The 26,260-nt window shown below is 40.0% G+C and overlaps 2 protein-coding genes across 2 annotated transcripts in view; one reads left to right on the top strand and one right to left on the bottom strand.

Annotated features, from left to right (window-relative positions):
• AVEN (apoptosis and caspase activation inhibitor) overlaps nucleotides 1-25,240 on the bottom strand; it is a 308,235-nt gene extending 282,995 nt beyond the window's left edge. The window contains exons 1-2 of the mRNA XM_075193568.1: nucleotides 24,977-25,240; nucleotides 6,931-7,099 (exon numbers count right to left, since the gene is read on the bottom strand). Of these exons, the coding sequence (XP_075049669.1) occupies nucleotides 6,931-7,099; nucleotides 24,977-25,129 (322 nt within the window). The 5' untranslated portion in view covers nucleotides 25,130-25,240. The remainder of the gene's footprint in view (nucleotides 1-6,930; nucleotides 7,100-24,976) is intronic.
• CHRM5 (cholinergic receptor muscarinic 5) overlaps nucleotides 1-26,260 on the top strand; it is a 127,272-nt gene that overhangs the window by 86,286 nt on the left and 14,726 nt on the right. The gene's annotated exons all lie outside the window — the stretch shown is intronic.

Raw genomic sequence — 26,260 nt, 5'->3', positions numbered from 1 at the left:
ACTGACATTAAGGGTAATGTGTGGCCCTTTTGAAGGTTAGAGGTCCTTCCCCTGAAGTCAATCAGGTTGTCTATCACTACCTAAGCTTTTATGTGTTGCATTCCATTATTTATTTTTATTTATTTTATTTTTTTAAAATACTGAATGATTTTGTGTGTAAATTGTTTAAATAATGATTTTATCTGTGAATGATCAAGTCAAGTCTCTGATTGGCTATCTGCTTAGTTAAATATGACTGGGAAAGGATAGTTCACATTCTCTTCTTAAGAAACCACTATAAAAAAAAGCGTGGAGAAACAAGTCAAGATATTTTAAATGATCTCTATGCTGCCTGTATGTAAAGCCGTGAATTCCAGATTCTGTCTGCAGTAGACATTTGTATTTCAGCACTGATCGCTAACTTGCTTGATACAAGAAATACATATTAGAGAACTGTTTGCTTATTTTGAATTCTCTGTATATTTGCTATACAGTTTGATGGCTAATAATGACTTATTCAACATTGTGATTTTGCTCACCATTTAATTATTACTCCTTAGGGGTAATTATGAAAGAGGGACAATGCTTTACAGATGTATCTTATACAATTCCCTAATTCTGGAGTTTTATAAGAACTGCAAGCATTCAAGTGTGTTTATTATAGAGTTACAGACAAACACTGCTTTATCATGGTATATAAGCTATCTAGCTATATATTGACGAGAAATATATGCAGCTATTCATTATAGGCCAGCATACCCTTGTTCATTTTTCATTAGTTTTACGTTATATGTGTGAATAAGTTTCTTTTTATGTTTTTAATTATATAATGGATATCGATTTTTAAAATTGCACAGAATCAGCACCCTTTTCATTTATTTTTTGGCTTTATATATAAGTCTGTAGTCTAACAGGGCTCCTTATCAACAAATTCCTTTCCAAGTCAACTGTGTAGTGTCACACTCATTTCTTAAAAACTACAATTACTACAGTTTGTTTTATTTGCAATATATGTTTAGGGCTGCAGTCCTAGAACAGCAGCAAAATATCGTTAAACAAAGCTTATTTTTCTACATATTTTGCTATATATTCTGTGTCTGCTGACGTTTTATCAAAATAGATGACGCATTAGAGGTGCAAGATTAGTATGTGCAGGGTATGTGCACAAACTAAATGATTTAAGGAAAAATAGGGAAGAAGCAGTTTTTTGGAGTTGTAGTCGGAGGAACCAATCAGAAAGAGACAAACGATAAGCACGGATTGTCAGAGTTTCTCTTCGGCCATGTGGAATTCTGACAGATAATCCCAGCATGTCCTTCAAACTGAGAGGAAATTAGGGTTTTAGGCTTTGTTTCAAAGATCAGATAACATACAGTGCTAAGTAAAGGACACCCTGGTGGCTGTCACTCTGTTTTGTTCACAAATCTCTCACTACTCTTATTTATACTGACATCCCATGAGTGACTTAACATGACCACAGATACTGTAATAAAAGATAGCATTGTAATACTTATAGTAGCACATCCAATTGTGTGAATTTCTTCGAAACAGTATTTAGATGTTTAGAAGATTTTCCTGTGTCTAAATACAATGGACCTTCGTACCAGACAGTGGCAGAGCACCCGGTGAGAAAATCTATAAAATAACTAATCATAACCCCCTCCAAGTGTCCCGATTTTGGCAGGACAGTCCGGATTTCAGGGAAATGTCCCATGGGCAGTTGTAAGTTATACCACACCCCATGTGATATGGGCACACACCCCTCAGAGGAGAAGTATTTGTGTCTTAATTTTGGAATTTTATAATGTTGGGTGGTATGTGCAATACAAAAATATATTGTAAGCAGAGTACAGATAAGAAAAAAAAAACCATCCATGTGCTCAAATGTCATCATTAATATTTGTTCCCCAGCTACCTCAAGGCACCTCTAGTTTGCCCATCCATGCTTTGCTTTGTTACTTCACCAACCATCTATCTTTATTAAGAGATTCCCAGAGTGCAATTTTGTTTTTTCGTTTTTAAAGAATTGGATTTATATTTTTGAATAGAATGCAAAAAGCAAAACACATTAACTAAAAGCCAGGATAATAGACACTGTACAGAGTAGACAAGTGTAGAATGGAAGGGAAGGGTATGTTGGGGTGCTAGTAAAGGGAAAACTGGGAAGGGATAGCAGTTAAGCCATACATAAGGTCCTATTCTCTTAGGTTCAAGTTAGGGCTGATGCTAAATAACTATTATGAGATGTGATGAGGGGCCTTAGTGAGAGAATCAGGCTGACCATTTGTTATGGAAATTGATTGGACAGTCACACTTCTGATGTATTCCAAGTCGTAAATATGCCATACCCTATTAGTTTCAGCCATGAATGTGGGTGAATCAGTATTTTGTCAAGACAACAGAACACTTTGCTGTCTTTAGAATAAGTCCAATGAGGGACATGGTGTGCTTGGGTGTCTTCAGGGGGCACAGTGTAGGAGTGAGTAGGATAAGCAAGTAGGGATTGCAATATCTGTCATTGCCTAAATAAGTTTGTGAATATTGTGCCAAAATATCAAGATTTTGGGACAGTGCCACCAAATGTCGGACAGGATGCCGTCAACTCTGCACTGTCTCCAGCAATCTTTAGAAGAGGTGGGATAAACTGCGTGCAATCTGGAGGGTACCAAGAACCATTGATAAAAGTTTATAGGTGGTTTCTTTATTACTCACACAAACTGAGCTCTTGGCAATCCTGTCCTATATTTTAGTAGAGGAGACATGGGGACAACGGTGTCTGGTACCATTGGTAATTGAAACAGAACCGAGACGACACCATTAGCCAGAATCGTTTGGAGGGATAAGAATATAAAAGTAGTGATTTTGCATAAAAAGTCTCGGCTAAAGCTCATTTCCCTTATGGTCCAAAGTATAATAGACCTTTCTAAGGCTTTTTTGGCATCTAGAGCGAACACTAGGACAGGTGTTGCTTTTTATTTGGTGCATAGATCAGATCCACAGATCTCCTGCTCTTGTCTGCCACTTGACAGCCTGGGATAAATTTAACTCACTCTGAGTGGACCAAAGCCGGAATGATTGTTGCTAATCTGTTTGCCAAGATCTTAGGAAATCGTTTAAAGTCCACAATAAGGAAAGATATGAACCTGAACTGGGTGCATAAAGTGGGGTCTGGCCCTTCTTTGGGTTTAACAAGGATATCTGCCTTGGCGGTATCCCTCTAAAATGTTTTCCCCTGCAAGAATGCATTAGAAAGAGAAGGGGGGAACTGCATCAAAACGCAACCTGGGGCAGCCAACTTTTTTGATGAATCATCTGGAAAATCTCTTCAGCTGAAATATCAATATTGAGAAAGATGAAGGTTATTTCCACCTTTTCCACAAAATTATGCTCATGATGACCTTCTTATGAATTTGCATTAGGACAACATGAAAATAAAAAAGTGTGGTTAACTATTTTTTATTTCATGTGCACTATGTTTACACATTCCATGAAGAGTACCAGCAAGGCAATATAATATAAAGTAATTATCATAAACAAATTTATTAATGGAGCACTACCTTTAAATAACATACAAACACTGGGGTAGCAGCAGACACGGCTATCCCCTGGTAGATTACAATGAAAGACAGAAATGAGCAAAAACAAAGTAAAGTTGGTTGAATGGTTCCCAAAATGTCTATGTATCTAAAAGCTGGGAAGCATTTTTTTTATTAGAGTTTAAATGTGGCGAGAAAGGAAAACAACGTAGATGACACATGTAACTACTTTAAGGAGTAGGTATTAATATTCAGTGTGAAGGAAGTCAAAGACTTCGATAAAATAATATAAAAAAAGGTTAATAAATGCTCACAAACTCCCATTTGCTTTTAATACTAATATAATAATAATAATAATAATAAATAATAATAATAATCTTAGCACAAATGACAAAAATCCTTCAAGAGCTTTATCCAATAGTGCTGTAAAACAGAAAGAGTCTCTCTCCTTTAAGAGGGGTCACAAGAAGACAAATGGATTATTCTGTTTGCAGCAAGAAAGGACATCAGAGAAATGGTAATTCCATTACTGTTATCCAGTTGTCCCCATTATTAGGCGATACGCAGTTGTGAACCTGGTAAGCTTGTCTTTGCAAACCTTGGTTTCCTGATGACACTGACAGCGAGGCTTTCACGCTCTCTGATACAGGTCAGCCTTGTCTTGTCACAGGATTTCAGACTCTAACAAACACGGAGCTGGAGAATGGGAATGACATGCACCAGCCTCGGGCAAGCGGCATCCAAACTAACCCCATAAGACGGAGTAAAAGAATCCTAAAGCAGGAGGATGATTCCGCATCATCTATATTTAGCATCCCACACAGCTGATAGCAATCAAAACAGACAGCATATTCCAACGGTATCTCCCAGAAAGAGTATCAATGGCATCTTCTTGCCAGATGGACTCAGCAGGCGACGAAAGAAAAGAGCTGTGAACAGAAAATAAAACTACTACCTTTAACATGAGCATCAGAAACAAATGACCTGCTAAAAGTAAACCTTTCCTTGGCCCAGTTGGAATTTGAGGAAAGACATTCATATACTTGGCGACAAACTTTAACAGTATTTTATTTATTCAAAATAATAAAGATTGCCAGGTGATGGCCTCATTTCATTTCTCTTCTTCCATGGAAAAGTGGTTTTCAGTATTTCAGCTTATCGGTATTCAAGGGGGTCATCTGTAATGTGAGTTTCCTTTTCACCTCCTTGTGGGTCACATACATACTTCCAAATGTAAACTTATCTTGCTGTAATTTTGAGATGGGATTACATCCGTTTGTGAGCGCAATCTATGACCTCTATATGCAAAAGTACAAAGCTATTTTTAAGAAACTACCTGTGGTGTATTGGGCCTCTGCCCATAACAAAACAGTTATCCCAAAGTACTGTCAGTACTGTGCTTGTCTAACTAAACATATCAGGCTGGATGAATGCTTTGTGTATTTTATACAGTAACTTCACCCCGTGTGCCAAGTGTTTGTTAGAGCCATGAGCCCATGTTAGCCAACCGAGTTTACACATCCTCCAAGCACACGTAACAATAAAGACTGTTTGCCCTCTGAGAAAGTTCTGCAGTTCCTTGAAAACAAAAAATGTCCTTTCAAGTTTGCCCATCCAACTTCCCTTTCACTTATTTAAATATTATGCGCTGTATGGGGCTGTGACATCCTATGAATAAAGTTTAATAAAATCTCACAAACTCCCAATCAATTGCCTTTCTGTCTCTTTGTGCTAGGCACAGAAAACACTCCTCCCTACAACTTGCCAATATTCGAGTAGAAATGTGTGAGTGCAGAACCTCCACATTCCTGCAAGCTGTAGCTATGTTTTTTGTGCACTAACATGCAGTGCTACGATGTCACAAAGGTGCAGAAGTAGTGCTTGCTGATCGTTTCATGCATTGTATCGTTTCTCTCTTCTAAAGGTCATTATACTAAAGCCACAGGTATGTTGGCAGGCAGCAGGTAAAATACAATAAAGGCAATAGCAGTGATGATGCAATCACCTACTTGGTAACAAATGTCATTATTTGTCAAATATACTTCCATAATAAAACAAAAAATATCCATCAAAAATCTTTTTAAGTAGTGCATGTTGGGCCTATGAAAATAAAATGAAAAAACAAACAAACACATACATATTAACAGAATCTGGATCTCAGCTGCTAGTCTTTAGAGATCAGCCTGAAACGGTTACTATGCAGGGACACTCGCACTCTGATATAAATGACACCGCACCTGAGGGATGTCCAGCATTATGTTCTCAGCAGGTGCAGTTCGAAGCCTCCAGAAAAGAATGCTGGGACATCCCACAGGTGAGTTACAATTTTTGTCTGACTACTATGCAGGCATAACCTTAGTGGCTCTCCTCTGAGAGAGATGGACCATCAGCAACTGAAAGGCCACTGAAGAGAGAAGGAGAGAGACAGAATTATTAGTTCATACTTGCTAATTCTGCTGGGATGTTCGGGAGACTCCAGAAATCCGGGTAGGCCTCCCGGACCCCCAGGAGAGCAGGACATTCTCCCACATCTGCCCCTTTACTAGTGAAGTGGGCAGGATTTGGAGCCCAAATGATGCGATTCTTGGGCAATCGCGTCATTTTGGGGCCAAAATTAGACGATTCCCAAGCCCTTCCCCCTCCATCATCACACGCCCACCTCTCCTTTAAGATCTCCTGGAGGGCAACATTCAAAAGTTGCCCATCAGTAAAAAGTATGTATTAGATAGATAGATATAATTGATAACACAGGTAGAATTGAATGGACAACCTTCAAAAATGGGAAATATTAATGTTGTGCAATAATTAATTTGAGTGACAGCATTAAAGAAAACCAGAAAAATTAAAGTGATACTTCCATAAGAAATCAGACAACAGTCCAGCGGAGACAATTATGAGCACAGTACAGTATATTTGTGATATATGTAAATGAACAACTGGCAGCAATGTGTAGCACAGTGTTATTGCACTTCTGTGCAGGACTGTTATAAAGGGTTTTCATTATTCCACACGGTGCAGAGTGATGTTCTCTAAATATATTGGAAATGCTATTTCCGATCAATAAAATCTCACTGACACATTGTTTCTTTGTAGCGGCTCATGTTCTGCCAAACCACAATATATTGTTGCTCTTACTTCTTTGTAGCCATCAAGGGATTATCTATTTTTTATAAGAAACAAAAGATTGTTTCTTCTAAAAACTCCACATTTTCAGCCTAAAAATCCCTAAAGCACATGGCAAGCAATCAGGTAAATGCCAGCTCCTACCCACACATTGTCAGAAAAATACAAACAGACAATTCACTGTGTTGAAAAAACAATGTGCAACTGTGCAAATAAACCTTTTCTGACCTCCAGGCCTTGGCGTGAGCCAATAAGGACAAATATGCAATATTAGACTGGTCTGGGCACCAACCTGCGGAACTGAGGAGGACACTATAATCCGCCCCACGTTGCAGTACTTCATTTTCCTTCTCTTTCTCTGCTGCTTCATAGCGGTCCCAGTTAGAAAGAATTTTCCTCCTAGAGAACCCAGATGACTGCTCCTCATTCTCTTCTCGTGGCGCAGCAATATCATCCGCATCCTTTAAAAAGAAGAAAGGACTATAACTGCTAATCCATTGAATTGTACTGATCTACTCCAATATGTTGAAAGACATTAGGAAGATAAAAGTACAGGTATATTCACTAACCGTGCACATCAACTGGTGACCTTCGGGTGACTCTTACAGAAGATCTATTTTGATGGGTTTTTACTGGGAACTAACATTTTAATAACCCATCTCCTGTGCTGAATATATACAAAGGGGTTCTATGTGCATTTGTAAGCACTCCAAATAAAAATAAATCCTGGGACTGTACATTTCAAGCAACAATAACTCTAAAAAAAGAATTAAGACCAATTTATACACTGAATTCTGACTTGTGCAAACATTTCAGCTGCTCCCTTCATGAGGAATACTACTGCTTTCTTACTCAATGGAAACGGACCTCACCTGTCTTCAACACCTATTTAAAATAATTGGCAAGATGCAAATGCTCGGTCTTTAATATCACCCCACTCTCAAGACATTAGAATTTGCATCAAACCTTGCCAAGCACAAAGGTCAGCTACAACCACCCGGCCTGCCATTAAAGTTGTTCTCAGACAAATCAAGCTTGTCCATTGATGGGTAAGGTGAATGTTGTGTATATATCTACTTGCACGCTCACAGATAGAACATATGGTGTATGATGGTCCTATTTTTAGTCAAATATAACAATGATAGTCTTTCCTTAGTCAACCATAAAAGTTTAGTACACAAATTCCCCCAAACAATTTTACAAGTCAAGGTATGTATCACAGTATAGTGCTACAAGCCAACAGCCTCTGCATTTGTTTTTAGTTTGAAGTTTGATATTGTAGATAAACAAAAAGACAGACAAAACAAATAAAGAACGAGAGGCAATCTACATGTGGCGCATTTTGTTTAGTTCTAACTAATATGAGATAATGAAATTTATGTAACATTAATTATGACTATATTGGAACTGTTAGATCTGCTTATTGCTGGTTTAAAGGGTATTATTGTCACATCTGTTTGATAAAATCGAATAATCTAATCTATTTTTTAGGTTGGAAATTATGAGAGACATATTATTCAGATCACGATGAGGAAATGTACAGTGGTTATTAAAAGTATTACCCATGTCATTTTCACATTTTATTTTCTTACATATTGAAATATAAATGGATTTATTCTGCAATTCAAATTTTAAAAAAACAACAACACTAAACTTTTACTTAATTACAAATGAGAAACAGACAATAACTGACTGCATAAAAGCGCATTGCTCTTATTTTAATACTTAATAGACACCTTTAGCTGCAATTACAGCTGTGAATCAAGATGAGGAAAGGTGGGAGAAGCTTACTGAAATATATACTGCGATTTTCACCCATTCTTGTTTGCTATATTGCCCAAGTTCCATCAGGGAGAATTGGGATTATAGGCAAACAGCAATTTTCAAATCATTCCAGATTCTCAATGGTCTGGACGTTGACTGGGCCAATTCAGGCCATTTATTTTTTCAAACTTAAAGACCCTGAATGTGTTTTTTTGTATACCATTGGTCACTGTCTAACAGAATATATACATCACTATATAAAGTGGGAGGTCTTTTGTAGACTTCAGCAGGTTCTCTTTCAATATCTGTCTATATTTTAACAAAATTTCCAATTCTTGAAAAAGAAGCTTTCCAATAACTGTATGTTTCTGCCACTAAGACTTACAGTAGAGATAAGATTCTTGTGATGATATCTAGTGCTGAGGCCAAACATTTTACCCGTGATCTCATCAGATCATATAATCTACCTCTACATGATATTAGGCATTCTGCTAAGCTGTTGGTCAGATTTCATGAGAACTTTCTTCAATATTGTTTTTCTTGTAGCTACCCTCTCATAAAGCGCACATTTGTGCCCAGGCTAGTTTTATCATGGGCAGTTTTTGCAATCGCTGCCATGGAAGATTGTACCATACGCCTCTTTGTGGCCTTCCGAACAAGTGTCTTTTTGCATGAATGCTCACTTATTTAAGAACGGCCTGTTCTGGACAAATTCTCATTTGTGCCATACTTTGCCCATTTCTGCATAATGAACAATGCTCCAGGGATGTTTTGAAATCTTCTTAAATAGTTCCTCTGACTTCTGCTTTTCAAATAACTTTTTCTGTTTTGCTTAGAATGTTCTTTTATCTTCATGATGAATCTCTTGTTCGTAATGCAACACTGAGACCTCATAGAGGGGTACATTTATTTCGAAGAGTTTATTTAGATGCATCTTAACAGAAGATGTGAATATCTATGTAATTAATTGTCTAAAACTACTGTGCCTTAAAGTTACATAACCATCTGTATCACATTTTCATTCACTACTTTAAAATGATTATAGGGTGTGGGGGTGGCAGGTTGCACATGGAAGCTGCAATGTCCTTGATTGTGGCTTCTGATCGGTCCTCTTGCTCACGGTCATCCTCTAGGGATCACAAAAGCTGGGGCTCTGAGAGGAGCTCTGGGGAGGTTGAGGAACCAATTACCTCCAGATGACAATCCAGCTGTATAATATTCATAGCTCGTAGTAATAGTGATGAAAAGATATGTAAAGCAATCAGAAAATTTGAGATATTAATTTGGATCAACTGACTAGGGATTATATGAATAAAGGGTTGTACATGATAAACAGACATTTCTTTGAAAAAAATAATAATATACCTATGAAAAGCAGACCTTCTGTCCAGGTGAAAAGGAGGGATAATTATATGCTTAGAGGAGAACAAGAAAGGAACCTGTCATAGCCACTTATAGAGCATTACAGAATGCAAGTGAATGTACTCAGCTGTTTATAGTAAATGTAAATATCTTACATTCTGTGAAATTGACTTTACATATAATATTATTACACAATGCCATTTTCTGTTGGATTACAATATTTAAGCTTCATATGGAACTAAAACTTTGTAATTCGGGAAGTTTTTTTTATATATTTTACTTGTTAAAAATAAGTAGAAGTTTCCCCCCCCCCATTTCATGTGCTGGATAGTGCGCGTGCACACATACAACAATTAATGTTTAATTGTCTAGTGCAAAATTGACAGCTATACTAATTTCAAAATCTGGTGGTATGGTTTAAGTGCAAATTTGTACCATTGATTAGTGTGAGTAAATAATTCTCACTGACTGCAGCTATAGCCATGGTTATATTGCAAATATGTTAGTTGTTTTAAGGTGTGTGTAAGACGTATGATAGAAATGCAAATATCTACAACTGTGATTGACAGGCCCCATCACAGAACCCAGAAGCTGACCTGTCCATCTCCGTGGACTTCAACATCGCATAATGTGGTCATCTAGGCATAGGGATCTGTGTAAGAATTTTTTTAAGCTTAAAGCACAGAATAACAGTAGCAGTATGTACTGATTCACCTTGACCAATAGACCTGTTTCTGAGGGATAATGTACAATAGGACCCCCTTTTTGGTTAGCATACAATACGGATTTCCTTTCCTGGAGGTTAGAGTACAAATAGAGACCCCCCCCCCAACTAGAGTACAATACACCACCTTTCCTGACGGCTCGTTTATCACACTATCAGTTTTAACTGTTATTGACTGATAATGTTCCATTTCTGAACTCAACTCCAATTGGCGGTCAGAGTCAGAGGGAAATGAAGAGCTATCAGCTACTAATGGCACAAATTGAGCCACCATGCTGAGAAGAATGCCTTTAAATGTATTAGGTCATGCTCAGTCAATTGCAAGTGCATTAAAAAAACACATTTTAATGTGCTTTTATTTTCAATTAAATACTCGTAAACGCAGGAAAAGACAAAATAAAAACAATTTTCATGTAACTTTCATCCGATAAACACAAATTCATTACTTTAACTATATTAAGTAATACTGAGCACATGAGAAAATGCCTACCATGGCATTAAGGAGATCATAAGACAGGACATATCATTAATATCATTAACCTGAAAATTATTACAAAAGCTGTGCGCACCCTAGTGTAAAAATGTGTCTAATAAGGAATAACAAGAGTAAATATGTAACTTTAAGCGCGGAGTACAGATAAGGCAAGTATACTACTCTTCTGCCATAGTAGCCAAGCAGGATATTGGTGTGGTAAAGCATATCTCACAACTGTCCCAATATTAGCTGGACAGTCCTGATTTTAGGGCTCTGTCTAGCCGGAGGACATGTTTGCCCTGCGGGTGGGAATGTTGGGGGAACGGAGGTATCTAGCGGACACTCTAGTGCTTTACAGTGCCCCAGTCGCAATGTGGCCACACACCCCCTGTCCCACTGCTGAGGACAGATATGTTGGGAGGTATGGTAAAGTGGGAGCTGTGCTGGTATCACACAGGACAACACCCAATTGCAGGATCTTCACTAGGAGTACACATCCATATACAGTTCCTGTAGCAGTATCAATGGGACATGTGAACAAATTCCCTCTTCACAACTTTGAATATCCTTGATGTGTCCCCCAAAATACTAAAATGAGTTATCACAGAGGTGAGAGGGAAAATGCATTAGTACAAAGATGAGAGGGGGCAGTACACACATTTCTGTCCCCCAAAGAAAGTTAAGATGAAATGAGTACACTCTCTCTCAATGCGGCCCTCGGATTAAAAGAGGTTGTGCACCTCTTCTGTGGTCATATATCGTTAATCCATTTACTTAACCCAACATGGCTTCCTATCTTTAGAATCTAAATCTAAAATAAAGAGACGTAGAACATTTTAGGAACATCTCCAATTGGACCATTTATAGGCCAAGACAATGGTCAAAGTGTGCTGATATATGGTGGTATGCCATACCGCCACTTTTCCTAATGCTTTGATTAAACAACTATCAAATTCCAAATTCCATTCACTTACATTTTCAATACCCCCACTTGTAAATTTCCATTTCAACCACTGGGCCAAGGTGCAAAATGTCACTGACTACATCTAAATAAAAACGACTAACTCAGATTTTTCCCAGTGATTATACAAGAAATGTTCTGAAAATCCAGCAAACATTGTGGTCTACATTTATTCTAAAGCAGCACTATTTTCAATCCAATACATATACAGTTTAAAAATAAGACTATATTAGACATTTTTATTTCCTTTGTTCACAAGAAAAGCATTGAAAAATAAATAGAATTTGGCAGAGGTGGCAATCTTTTATAACACGCATATATAGGTTACACAGCATGGACATTTGGATTGTGACATAAGGTACAAAGCTATGAGGAAGAACTCCTCAATAGCCGATTCTGCTTCAGAAACCTGGAAAGATAGCTGCTTTATTCAATGATACTGAATGAGTTATACTGCTAGCTGCTTCGGCACAATGCTCTGCAGGTTGCCGTGGTGTTGTTGGTGTTAAAAACTTCAATGTCATGAAAGCCACAAAGTTTGAACAATGAAATCTGCATCTGTCAGGAGAGAGTCCCTGTTGATAGAATTGGCAAATAGCTCTCTGAGGCCCTCTTAAGGAAACACTTTCCTAATGACTGTGATTACAGAATTACATTTGTATTAATAAAGTTTTTAGCATAGATGGAAAAAGAAAAAACAAAGTCCGGCATGACGCCACTTTACAATCAGACACAAGCAGGGCTCTTGCTTAAATGTATGGTCACTAATGACATCCTATTCATTCTAAAATGATAGAGCACAAATTGCACACTGACACTCTGCACACGATAAGTCTTAAAGTCAAGTACATGCCAGACAAGCACAATTTACGCACAGACTGAGTCGTTAACCAGCTTTGTAACACAAAGCTTACATTTTCAGTTTGCTCGATAGCATAAATGGGGCTAACAAAATTAATAAATTAGCTTGTTTGCCTGTTGTTGCTCGGAATATGTTCCAATGTGGACCACAGTACATAAAATGCATTTAGTGCAGTAACATTATAATGTAGGTCTTTGCCAAGTAGGGAATATAAAATGGGCAGAGTTATACATAGAGGTGCAAACACTACAACACAGGTAGTTGTTACAATAAACCAACTTACCGTATTTAATACTTAAAGAAAATCCATTGTCTTCCTAAGCATAGGAATTGACGGCACAAAAGAACCTACAGGTCCATCTGGACTGCCGTTGTTTTGTTCTTCTATATCAGTCTTAACAATAGTAATAGGTTTGATCCTTGCAGTCTTGAATTCTTTTACTGCTGGGAGAACATTCCATGGTTCTATCGCCCTTTTTGTGAAAAAAAATCCTCTTCTTTATGTCACCTTTCACTCTCTCCACTTTCAAAGTTTGTCCCCTTGTTCTACAAATCCTCTTATATTTAAAAACTACTGCCTTCTTGAAATAGTTTAATATCTTTGAAATATTTTTATGTTTCTTTCACACAGTATCACAACTGTCTTTTCTCTCCTCTAAGCTGTACATGTTCAGCGGTTGATATTTTTTCTATTGTGAAGCACATGCATCATTTTAGTAGCCCTTTTCAGATTTGTTTTTCTATTTTATTAATGTATTTTTGGAGATAGAGCCTACAGAACTGTACACAATGCTTAGGTGAAGTCTTACTAATGACCTATAAAGTGACAACATCCAACTTCCTGCAAGGAATATCTCTTCTTATACAACCTATACAAAGTATTCGATTGTTTTTTCTTACTGCTTACTTAGCTTCTTGTTATCTGAAACTATAACTCCAAGGCAGGGGATGGCTGGGTTAGATCTGCATCTGCCCCCTGGGCCGGTCCCATAGTGGGCTACTTTGGGCTGGGTCACTTGGCCACCTGTATTTTATTTCCATTATTATTATTATCGTAGATTTGTAAGGTTCCACAGTGCTTCGCAGCGCCGTACAGTATGGAAGAGAAGGACATACATAAAACAAGACATACGTAAAATAAGAACAGACAAGGCAGACAAAATGAATGGAGACATGAATACAAAGGGTATGGAGGACCCTGCTCATTAGAGAGCTTACATTCTAAAGGGAAGAGGGCACAGCTGAAACAAGAGGAGCTAGTGTGGCTCAGAGTGGAGATTGGGATAGTTGTGAGGGTGCATTATTGTGAATAGTGTTATCGAGGATAAGGTCACTTCTAAATAAGAGATGAGTTTTCAAAGAGCATCTAAAGATTTGAAGGCTGTGGGAAAGTCTGATTGAGCGTGGTAGGAAATTCCATAAGTGGGGAGCAGTATGGGAGATGTCTTGTAGGCGGGAGTGAGAGGTGATTATCAGAGACGAGACAAGGTCAGAGGTAGATCTAAGAGGGGGGAGGGAGAATATTTTGATATGAGATTCGAGATGAATGGAGGGGTGTTGTTTTTGAGGGCTTTGTAGGTAAGGGCGAGTAATTTTAATTTGCTTCTGGAGGACACAGGGAGCCAGTGTAGGGATTTACAAAGTTTTGCAGCAGATGTGGAGCAGTGAGAGAGGAAGATCAGTCTTGCAGCAGCATTTAGGATGGTTTGAAGTGTGGATATATGGGTGTCAGGAATGCCAGATAGCAGGAGGCTGCAATAGTCAAGACTGGAGATGATGAGAGAATGGATAAGAGTTTTGGTAGCATGCTGAGTAAGAAAAGGGCATATTCTGGCAATGTTTTTAAGGCAAAGTCAACAGGACTGGGAGAGAGTCTGGATGTGAGGAATAAAGCAGAGGGCGGAGCCAAGTGTGACACCAAGGCAGCTGGCGTGGGAGACTGAGGAAATTGTGGTGTTATTGACAGTGAGTGAGATTTGAGGGCAGGTGGTGACTCTAGCATGAGGGAAGATAATAAGTTCTGTTTTGGACTTGCTGAGCTTTAGGTAACGTTGGTACATCCATGTGGAGATAGAAGAAAGACAGTCGGTTGCACAAGATAATATAGAAGGAGAGAGGTCAGGGGAAAAGATATAGATTTGGGTGTCATCAGCATATAGAGGTGGTATTGGAGGCCAAATGAGCGAATTAGTGTCCCAAGAGAAGAGGTGTACAATGAAAAAAAGGAAAGGGCCAAGAGCAGAACCTTGGGGGACCCCAACAGATAGTGGGAGTAGAGGGGAGGATGTGCCAGAGGTAGAAACACTAAAGGAGTGCTTCGATAGGTAGGAAGTGAACCAGGATAGGACTGTGTCACAAAGGCCAATGGAGTGAAGGGTGTGTAGGAGAAGAGGGTGATCAACAGAGAATGAGTATGGAGAAAGTACCATTAGATTTTGCAATAAATAGATCATTGGTCACTTTTGTGAGAGAAGTTTCAGTGGAATGTTGAGGGCGGAAGCCTGATTGCAGAGAGTCGAGAATAGAATGAGAGGAGAGAAAGTGAGACAGGCGTTTGCCTCCAAACTACTTGAGCAATTAGTGTACAAAGGGGAGGAGAGAAATAGGGTGGTAGTTGCAGAGAGAGACTGGATCGAGAGATGGTTTCTTTAGAATAGGGGAGATGAGCGCATGTTTAAAGGTGGATGGAAATGTGCCAGTGGAGAGAGACAGGTTGAAGAGGTGAGTTAGAGGTGGGCATGCAGTGGAGGAGAGAGAGCGGAGTAGTTGGGAGGAAATAGGGTCCAGTGGACAGGTCGTAGGATGAGATGATAAGATGAGTGCAGAGACTTCGTCTTCAGTTACTGGAGATAATTAAGGGTGGATTGGGGAGTGTAGGTAAAGGTGGGTAGAGTGAGTGGAATTTGGCATGAGGAAATATCTTGTCGAATGGTGTAAATTTTGTCTTTGAAATAGGTGTCAAAATCATGGGCAGTGAGGGAGGAAGGAGGAGGAGGTGCAGGTGGGCAGAGAAGTGAGTTGAAGGTGGCAAAGAGGCGACATGGGTTAGAAGACTGGGTGGATATTACAGATTTGCAGAATGTTTGTTTGGAAATTCAAAGGGCAGCGCAGTAAGATGAAAGGTTGAATTTATAGTGGAGGAAATCGGGATAGGAACTAGATTTCCTTCAGTGGCGCTCTGCAGTGCTGGAGCACTTTTTCAGGTAGCGGGTCTGTTTGTTTTGCCATGGCTGGAATTTGGATTGTCGGAGACTATATGTAGCAGCTGGAGCTGCATTGTCTAGGGTTGAAGTGAGTGTTTTGTTATAGAAAAAGGCAGCCTGAATAGGACAGGACAATGCAGTCATTGGAGATAAGTTATTTTAGTGAAAATGAGAAGTGGATTGGGTTAAGAGTACTTAGGTTTTGTTGTGTACGTGTTTATTTGGGTGCAGGGGGAAGGGCATGAGGTAAGGAGAGGCTGAAGGAAAAGAGGTTGTGGTCGGAGAGTGGGAAGGCAATTGGAGAAATTAGAGATGGAGCAGTAGCGGGAGAAGACAAGGTCAAGGGAGTACCCATCATAGAGGGTGGGAGATGAGGTCCAGTGGGAGAGACCAAAGGAGGAAGCAAGTGAAAGATGTTTAGTGACAGAAGAGACAATAGGATTATCAATGGGAATGTTGAAAACACCTAGTATAAGTGTAGGCAGGTCAAAGGATAGGAAATAATTGAGCCAGGCTGCAAAATTTTCAAGGAATTAGGAAACTGGACCTGGGGGCGATAAATGACAGCAACACGAAGGTGGAGAGGATAAAATAAACGGATATTGTGGACTTCAAAGGAAGAGAATGAGAGGGAGGGTTCAGAAGGTATGACTTGGAAGGTACAGCTTGGAGAGAGTAGAATGCCTACTCCACCACCTTGTCTGTTTTCGGGTCTGGGAGTGTGGCTGAGGGAGAGTCCCCCATAGGAGAGAGCTGCAGGGGATGTAGTGTCAGAGGAGGTGAGCCAGATTTCTATAATGGCAAGAAGGTTGAGGGATTTAGAAATGAATAGATCATGGATATATGTAAGTTTGTTACAAACAGATCTGGCGTTCCATCGTGCACAGGAGAAGGGAAGAGAGGGTAGTGAAGATACGTGGATAAAGTTGGCAGAATTGGAAGTACAGGATGGATGGTAAGGTTTGGGGTGCAGCAAAAAGCGTGAGCAGATAATGGGGATTGTGCGGGGTCCAGGTTTAGGCAAGATATCACCAGCAGCCATGAGAAGGAGCAGGGAGAGAAAGAGGACATTCAAGGAGAATTTGTGGGTGCGAGGTTTATTTCTGTTTATGTAGGCTGGTGAGTGTGGTGTGTGCAGGAGACAAACCAGTTCATGTGTACAGACTAGCGAGGAGGGAAGTAGTGTAGGGGAAATCATAAATCGGGAAGGGAGGAATAGGATGATGGAGAAAAAAAAGGAGTTTGCAGAGAAGTATGGTGACAGTAAATAGGAGAGACTGTAATTTGAGTAGGTGCATGATGGAGAGATGTGAATGAATGTGCATTAGCTAGGGTAGGTAATGATAGAGTAGAAAGGAACAATTGATCCAAATTGTGTGGGGCAATGGAAGAGCTGAAGGATACTTTACCGCCCCCTGGCTGGGGATAATGGAGTAGGCAGCTTCTGCCATGACGAGGTCCAGGAGGATGCTGACAGTTGGGTGCAGAGGGTCCAGCAGCCAAACAGAGATGGTAACAGCGATCACAACTGATCTCAGTGAGTAGCTGAACAGATGTTGAAACAGCAATGACAGTTGAGCTCTGTGGGTCCCACAGCTGGACAGAGATGGTAGTTCTGTAGATCTTAAAACAGTTTTGTTTGTTTTTCGGTATGAAGTCGATCCTCAGCGCTGCTGTGACGTTTCCAACAGTATCCAGAAATATCCAAAGCGTTATTAGGAACATTAAAATGTTCCTAATGGGCTGGTAAACCGATTCTCACCTCCGAGCTAAAATTTGCCAGCCTGCCCCTGCTTCAAGGTCCCTTTCCTCTGTTGTTGACAGGACTCCCTTCATTCTGTATTCTGCTTTCAAATCTCTGTCTCCCTCATGTATTATTTTACATTTTAAGTTTCAGATGTAAGGATGCCATGCTGAAGTCCATTCCTCTATTTTAAAGTCACTATGCAACTTTCACCTATTCTGGGGTTATCAACCCTGTTTCAGTAATCATAGCTTTTTCATTTAATGGCTATTAAAGCATCCTGGAAAAAGCTTTTCATGAGCTTTTTAAAAATTGTGTCACAGTGGCTTTAGTGATGCAAGTAACATTGTATCCCTAACAAACCAACTTTACACCGAACGTGTCATCGTGTATGGTCCCTTGAATGTTTTACCGACAATCTAGTCTACACTCCCTGACACTTGCAAAGAAAAAGGGCATATATTTATAGAGGAAAATGCAACCGTACATGCTACTCATTCATGCTGTCAATGAAGCTTAGAGCAACAGAAGCTGCTATGGCAACACTTTGCATGTATTAAGCATGCATATTTTATGTCAGGACAATACAGTGGCGCAACACAGGTGCTAATGGGATCAGTTAGAAATAGAGAAGACCCTTGGGAAAAAAAAATATATATATATCTGCGGCCTCCGGTAATTTATTGAAGATGCTGATTAAAAACAATAAAATACATATCAAATACAACTGCAACAGTATACTGTATTTCTATCCAAAATTATCTTACAATATGGAACTTACAGAGAACTGTGACAAATGTCCGCAATGACCTACCAATAAATGGTCCTTGGGAACAGCAATATTTATTATCATCTTTTTATTTTTAAAGCACTGACATATTACTCAGAGCTGTACATTGAGGGGATCATGACATGCCACCAATAAATTACATAATCTAAAGGTAAAAATGGCCCTGCCCAAATGAGTTTACAATCTAAGAGGTGTGGGGAACACATGATGTAGTACAAACTGAAAATATCAATTGATATTAAGGGCCGGATTTACACTTATGAATAAATGCAATTTTGTGCCTTGACAAAACCATGCTGCACTATGGGAAAGGGGTAGGATTTTAAACATATGGACAGATTTAGAGTTGGGAGGGGGAGCTTCCTACCTCAACCCTGAATTGCATTATTACATGTAAGCTGCGCAGTATTTGAATTCTACAAGCAAAACCAGGCATTTTCTTTGAAGGTAAAAAAATTGCATTTGCACCGCAACATGATTTGTCCAGAGTCAAATTTTTCCCATTTTATTAGTTATTAGTAGAGATGGGCGGGCTCGGTTCCCCGAGATCCGAATCCTACCGAATTTAACCTATCCGAGTACCGAGCCGAGGACGCTCGGTACTCTCCCACCCATTCGGATTCAAAATCGAGGCAGAACGTCATTGTGACGTATTCGTATTTCTGAGCTCGGTTCTCGCGAGATTTGAAAAGCATAAATACCAGCCTCCACAGCAATCCATCGCCATTTGACATAGGGAGAGAGCAGGGTTAGGTCACACTGGCTATATCAGCACAGGGACAGAGCAGTAATTGGATACATTATTGTTTCTATTCAATACCATTCTAATCTTAATACCAGTTGTTACAGCAGTAAGAGGAGGATAGAGGAGGATTTTTGTTCAGTTTCTGGCACTCCAAGTGCTTTTAGGGTGTCCCCCATTATTTTGCATTAATTTTTCTGGCTGTCAAAAGTCATATTTGTCAGCAGTATCTAAAACAATTTTTAGCACTACAAGTGCTTTGGCCTCATTAAAATGGATTCAATGCAGTCCACATATAAGCAGAATCAGTAACCAGGTTCTGTCACCAGTCCTGATGGTAGTGTTCCCAGTAAGTCATCTGGGAAAGGCGATGTCAAACTACACAGTCTTTTGAAATCAGCCAAAAAAACACACACCAAATTTTTTTTTACCGTGTTGAAGCGAAAAAGAAGTCTAACTGAGGAAAAGTTAAGTGCCGATAAAAAAAAAAATTGCCAACATGCCATTCTACACACGCAGCGGCAAAGAGCGAATGAGGCCTTCGGCTTTCTCTATTAGTGGCAGATCCAAAAATGTTACCGAGCCTTCTTCTTGTACGGTCACTCGTGACCAAGCAACACCGAGTAATTTGGAGTCTACAAGTGGTGCACAACTACTGTTACGCGTCAAAGCCGAGCTGAAAGATAACAGTAAGGCATTAGAGGATAATGTATGCTCTGAATCAGAAATGACACCAATCCCTGTGGAGAGTCCATCCACCAGTGGCATGTCTAATCGTGAGCATTCTGTTAGTGCCAGTGTACCCATAAAGAAGGGTCCTTTCAGCAGTTCTGCTGATGTGTGCCTTAACAGCCCGAGTGTAGCTGCTGATACACCAATTGAGGATGCCACTTTGGAATTAGAAGAGGATGAGGGGGAGATTTGTGTAGGCGACGAGGGCACTAATGATGATGTTGATGATTATGATGCAGACAGATACCAAATTGCCTTTGTCCATTTATTTTTATATTATAATTCTACAGTCTATGCAGGCTGCTTTTTTTCTACTCAACTACAAGTGGAGGGTGGGGGGGCCATAGACAGCCACCAAACTACCTTGGTCCATTTATTTTTTATATGGTTCAGTCTATGCAGGCTGAAACCAAACTGCCTTTGTCCATTTCAATTTATATTGTACAGTCTATAACGGCTGAATTTTTTTAGTATTTTCTACAAGTGGAGGGGGGCCTAGAGAGACAGAAACCAAACTGCTTTGTCCATTTCTTTATATATTTAATTATAAGTGTAGGGTGTAATACACACCCAAAGACGATGGCTGCATTGCCAATAGGCTAAGATGAAGAAGACGACATCCAGGTTTGTGTGCAGAATTAAGGACGGCCTACCAGGGATTAAACTGTTTTCTTCCTAATTTATTAGCTTTAGAATTACCTTACTTATCCAAGAAACAGGTGGAGCACTAAATTTGGTTATTTTATGCCCAAAAACATTGATTTTTAAACAAAATAGCAAAACAAAACCAAAACACGCAATGCCAGTTTGGCAAAACCAAAACACGATGGTAATCCAGATCCAAAACCAAAACCAAAACACGGGGGTCAGTGAGCATCTCTAGTTATTAGTGTGAAATTGCAAAGAGTTGTTTTCAAATGGCAAGCTCTACCATAAACTGAGCACAGTAATAATCCTTAGGAGGCCACTTCTCAGCAAGTGCTTGTCAGTAAGGTAGTCAGCTAACCTGGAGGCCTCCTTAATGTGAGAAGCTGTAGATTTATATTGAATAAGTTCAACATGCAATTGAACCTTTGGGGACGGGTTACTGCTCAGTCTATGGCAAATGAAAGCCGAATGTATTCGTTGAACATGCTTGAGTGCATTTGCCGTACATCAAGAATATTCGATGAATGGACTCGACATATGTCATACGCAATCATAAAGAACATCTTTCAAACTTGTAAAAGTTAGAATATTTTCTGCGACATTTCAAACTTATGCGAGGATTCAGAGAACACGTTCACAAACCATTTTCAAAATGGTTCCAGCATCTCTAGTTGTCACGTGTTTTTCAACCATGACATAGAGAATTTATACCCTGAAGACGACAAAAGTTTGTTATAAATGTTCCCACTTCTCTAAATCTAAAGATCTAAACGATTGACAAACTCACACCCTGTCTCATGTAACAGCTGTGATGCACCAACCACAGACGTTCTCAGCTGCTATCTATTTTTCCTCGTAATGCTCCAGATTGGGGAACACTGCATTTAATGTGTATTTGCATGCTAGAGAGGAAAGACCTTTATCCTCCTGAATCATGTCAGAAACTGGCAGTAGAACGCAGATAATGTGATGTGCCCACTGAGCACAACTTCTGGTAGCATTAAAGCAGATACAGGGCACAGCAAAGACATCCAGCTGGAACAGCAAATTAAGCATAACCATCTTCTTTACAATTCCTAACTCCTGCATTCACACAGAGTCATTGAAAATGTCACTTACATTGGCTAATTTGTTTCAACATTGGACAACAGCGACATCTAGTGACCAGAATGACTAAACAGTTTATAAACAGGTGTCTGGGTAATATGCCCACATCATAACACATACTATCCTACACATATATATCACTGTGGCACATATACATAGCAGATTCATACATTACTTTGCTTTTAGGCATAGTAATAAGATGGATCTGTTAAATTGAATTCCGTAACCATACCAAAATATAAAAAGAAGCTATTTACATATTTATATTTCAACAGCGGTAATAGATCATATTCAGGAAAGAATATCATATATAGAAAATTTCATCAAGGTGTCAAATTATAAGACTATAAAGGTGCTTGTGATTCATAGGAGATATTTAACCAATACCACTTAACCATTAAATATACTTCTTAGTGCAATGGTGTACAAGAAAACCACCAACTCTTGTTGTGTTGGGAAAATGGTTAAAAAGTTCATGAAAACTAAACTTTTGAGCCCCCTATGAAACCATTTATCCTTTTAACGCAATTTTCAGGCTTTAGTAGCAGAGCTTCACAGATGCAATATGCAGAGGAGCAAAGATTCACAGCTGCAATATGCAGAGGAGCAGAGCTTCACAGCTGCAATATGCAGAGGTCAGAGGAGCAGAGCTTCACAGCTGCAATATGCAGAGGAGCAGAGCTTCACAGCTGCAATATGCAGAGGAGCAGAGCTTCACAGCTGCAATATGCAGAGGAGCAGAGCTTCACAGCTGCAATATGCAGAGGTCAGAGGAGCAGAGCTTCACAGCTGCAATATGCAGAGGAGCAGAGCTTCACAGCTGCAATATGCAGAGGAGCAGAGCTTCACAGCTGCAATATGCAGAGGTCAGAGGAGCAGAGCTTCACAGCTGCAATATGCAGAGGTCAGAGGAGCAGAGCTTCACAGCTGCAATATGCAGAGGTCAGAGCAGCAGAGCTTTGAGCTGCAATATGCAGAGTTCAGAGGAGCAGAGCTTTAGAGCTGCAATATGCAGAGGAGCAGAGCTTTAGAGCTGCAATATGCATAGCTTCTTAAACCCAGAATGTCTGCTTATGTTACTGACATTAAATTCTGAGAGCTGGTTGGTTAAGAGGTCTAGACTAGAGATATACAGATTTGGGCTAAAAAACAAAACAAAAAAATAAACTTTTTTTTTCTTTTGAGTGAGGGGGATTCAGTCTTACATGACTATGTGCATCTTCCTTTGCAATACTGACATGCAGGTGTCTTAACATTATCGGCCTGGTAAAGAGCTGGTCGCAATTGGGCCTCAAATCACAGATGCATATAAATGGTCTGCCCCAGTAGCATATGCGCCCAGTTTACGCCAGGAATACGATAGATACACTTATGTCCATGTCTATAACCATTTGTTTTGTTTACAAAATACATATTTGCTCCAAGGCATCAATAACATTGAAAAAACCTCTCTAATATAGGAGAAACAGAGCCCTGTTTCATTTATGTGAAAAAAACAAAAAGCTTAAATACACTTGAAAGCAAACATGAGCAATGAGGAAAGCACCTACTAGTGTCAGCGAAGCTTTCACACAGTCAATAATGAAGCATTTTGCTATTGTTGGAGACCATCATCAGCTATTTGCACTTGCCCACGACTACCTGCAAATAATACGGCTTGGACCGATGGAATGTCCGGGAGACTCCCGGACTCCCAGGAGTGTATGGCAGGCTCCTGCATCTGCCCACTTCCTAGTGAAGTGGGCAGAATTAAGTCCAAAATGACACCCCAGCCCCCGTGACCAAAATTACATGATTTTCGGGTCCCCATCCCCCACACACCCACCTCACGGACGCCAACTAGAAGATGTTGGCAAGTATGCCCTTACGGTACTCAGCCTAGGTTAGAATGCCCCTTCCCTCCCTATCCCACCTATCCAGACACAAGAGAGCGTAAGTGCCAGAATCATACAAATCTGCACATGCCTGTAGCCATTTTTCCAGGCATGTTCAGAGCGATTTCACGCAAGATACGCTACACAGTCTGGCGTAGTACTCGATCTGCATCCAGCCCACTGTGTGCAATTTTTTTTCTTATTCCGAACTGCACAATAATTAACATATAACTAGTCAGACCAGGCTCGTGTTAGTAAACTACCAACATGTTTCAAGATGGGCACACTTCTGTTACAACAGGGAATTCTACAGATTCATACCTCCCAACATTTATCCAGGAAAAATAGGGACACATTAAGCCCAGGCCTTGATCAGTGCAAACCATGCCCCAAATTCACACAAACCCCTCCTCAATATGGCTACATTCTGATCAACTACAACCAATTTCAGGTGTAGCACCATCTATTTCCATGTAAGCAACAACCGTTTCAAGGTCTGCAAAACTGGATTTGTTAACCATCATGCAATGTAAGCTCTCATAGACAGCCCTCTTTCTTCATGCTTTTTTTTTTTCCTTCCTGCTCTTTCATTTTTACTTGTGCACCGTTGGGACATACTTACAACCCAGACTACAAGGTTAACCCTCAGTGTCTCAAGACATGCTTCTTGCGCCCACACCACGTGCTCCCTGCTTTGTCCCCTTCCTTCTTCTGTACACCCCCCATTACTTGGTTACTTTATTGATATGTTACTTTTGTGTGCTTGACATGCTTTCATACTACTGTAGGTCATAGGTAACAATAACATTCTCTAATGTGTTAAACTTGCAGTAAACTCATTTAGTGGAAATAGATGCATTCTGAAAAATGCAACGCACCCAAGCGATAGTAAATAAATCAGTTGGTATGGGGTCATTGGAAATAATGGGTTCTTTTTTTCAGACTCATTTACACACTCAAAATTCATTTCACGCCAGTGAGAACAGGTATTTTCTGCTGTTGTTCTGCCAAACTGCCTCTTTTATGTGGTAATATTCTGCTGCTGCTTTTGCAACTTGTTTTCATACTGAATTAGTGAATTGATCTAAAACTTTTATATAGTGCTAGTTAAAAAATGCAGTCTAAGTAATTATAGTTGGAAAATGGTCCAAGGGCAGACTGCTACACTGAGGCAGGTTGGCAGACTTACTAGTAGGTGGTGAAAAGGGAGCATGGGATATTATACAAAATACATAACTCTGGCACTAGTGCACGAAGTAAATAACACAGGCTGTAACATACAGACTGTGACAGGAGACAGCCATGGCATTGGGGTGGTGCACGTTATGCCCCGCCCTTTCCGGTCCTCACCTGCTTTTCGTGCTCCGGGGGTCCAGTCCGGTCCCTTGCTCCCCCCCTGTGCTCTCTATGATGCACGAACTCCCGGTCACCTCCTGAGCCGCGGCCCCGGTATGGCCTCCGGCCTCCGCCTCCTCTCCGGTGTCTACAGCGGCCACGTTCCATCTGTAAGGTGGTGCAACTAAGAAATCCTTCCCCTTCACTAACCTCCGGTTTAAATAGAGCGCGGTGTCAACTGGAAAACGTTCCCTCGGAAACAGAGCGTGAGACGTGTGGTTCCTGCGCCGAGTTATCTTGTCAGTGAGAGGACCGTGCTGCTTAGTCACCGGCTACTGTACTGCGGCTCTTCTCACTGCATCCTGTGCCTGCTAGTAGTAGTCCAAACACGTCTTCTATTATGTATTATTATAAGAGTTAGGAGGATGTCATACTTTCTGCATTACATGAATAAAATTAGGTGTAAAGAGTAAACTTACAAACGTTTCAGGTCTTATTTCTCATCACTGTTATCTTACAGTATGTGAACATATATATATTTATATTTACCCCTATAGAGTTTTATATTAACAAATGGTTCAAGTACAGTGATGGCCAAAAGTTTTGAGACTGACACAAGAATTGGTTTTCACAAAGTTTGCTGCTTCAGTGTTTTTAGACCTTTTTGTCAGATGTTACTATGGTCTAGGTTCCCAAACTGTGTGCCAAAGCTCCCGCGCTGTCACAGGGGTGCCGTGGACAGGAAGAGAAAAAAAAAGCACAAACAAAAAACTTACCAATTCAGCGGCGCCCAGCATCCTCCTCGCTTCTCACTGAATGTCGGGCGTAATGTCATCAGACCTGACATGCAGTGACAAGCGGCAAGAGAGAGGATGCTGGGCGCCGCTGGATTGGTAAGTTGTTTTTTTTGTTTGTTTGTTGCAGAGAGGACAGAGCGAGGATGCAGAGGGGCACATCGCGGATACAGAGTGTGTGGATGCAGAGTGTGAAGATGATGTAGGGGCACAGAGTGAGTTAGCTGTAAATTATTCTTTGACAGAAATATAATTGAAAATATATAAAAATATTATTTTCCCTTGGATTTATGTGTATTTTTGCATACAACTAAATAAGTATTTCTGTCCTGACCTAAATACTTATTACATTTTTTGACCCAGCTACTTATAAAATGGGACTGCTCGGTAATTATTATGGAGGGCTGCCTTGAAAAAATTATGAAGACTCTAAGGGTGCCGCGAACTGAAAAAGTTTGGGAATCACTGTACTATGGTATACTGAAGTAAAATTGCAAGCATTTCA

Source organism: Mixophyes fleayi, chromosome 12 (assembly GCF_038048845.1).
Source record: "Mixophyes fleayi isolate aMixFle1 chromosome 12, aMixFle1.hap1, whole genome shotgun sequence".
Lineage (NCBI taxonomy): Eukaryota > Metazoa > Chordata > Amphibia > Anura > Limnodynastidae > Mixophyes > Mixophyes fleayi.
Note: the sequence above shows the minus strand (reverse complement) of the source record. Positions and strands in the feature narration are given on the sequence as shown.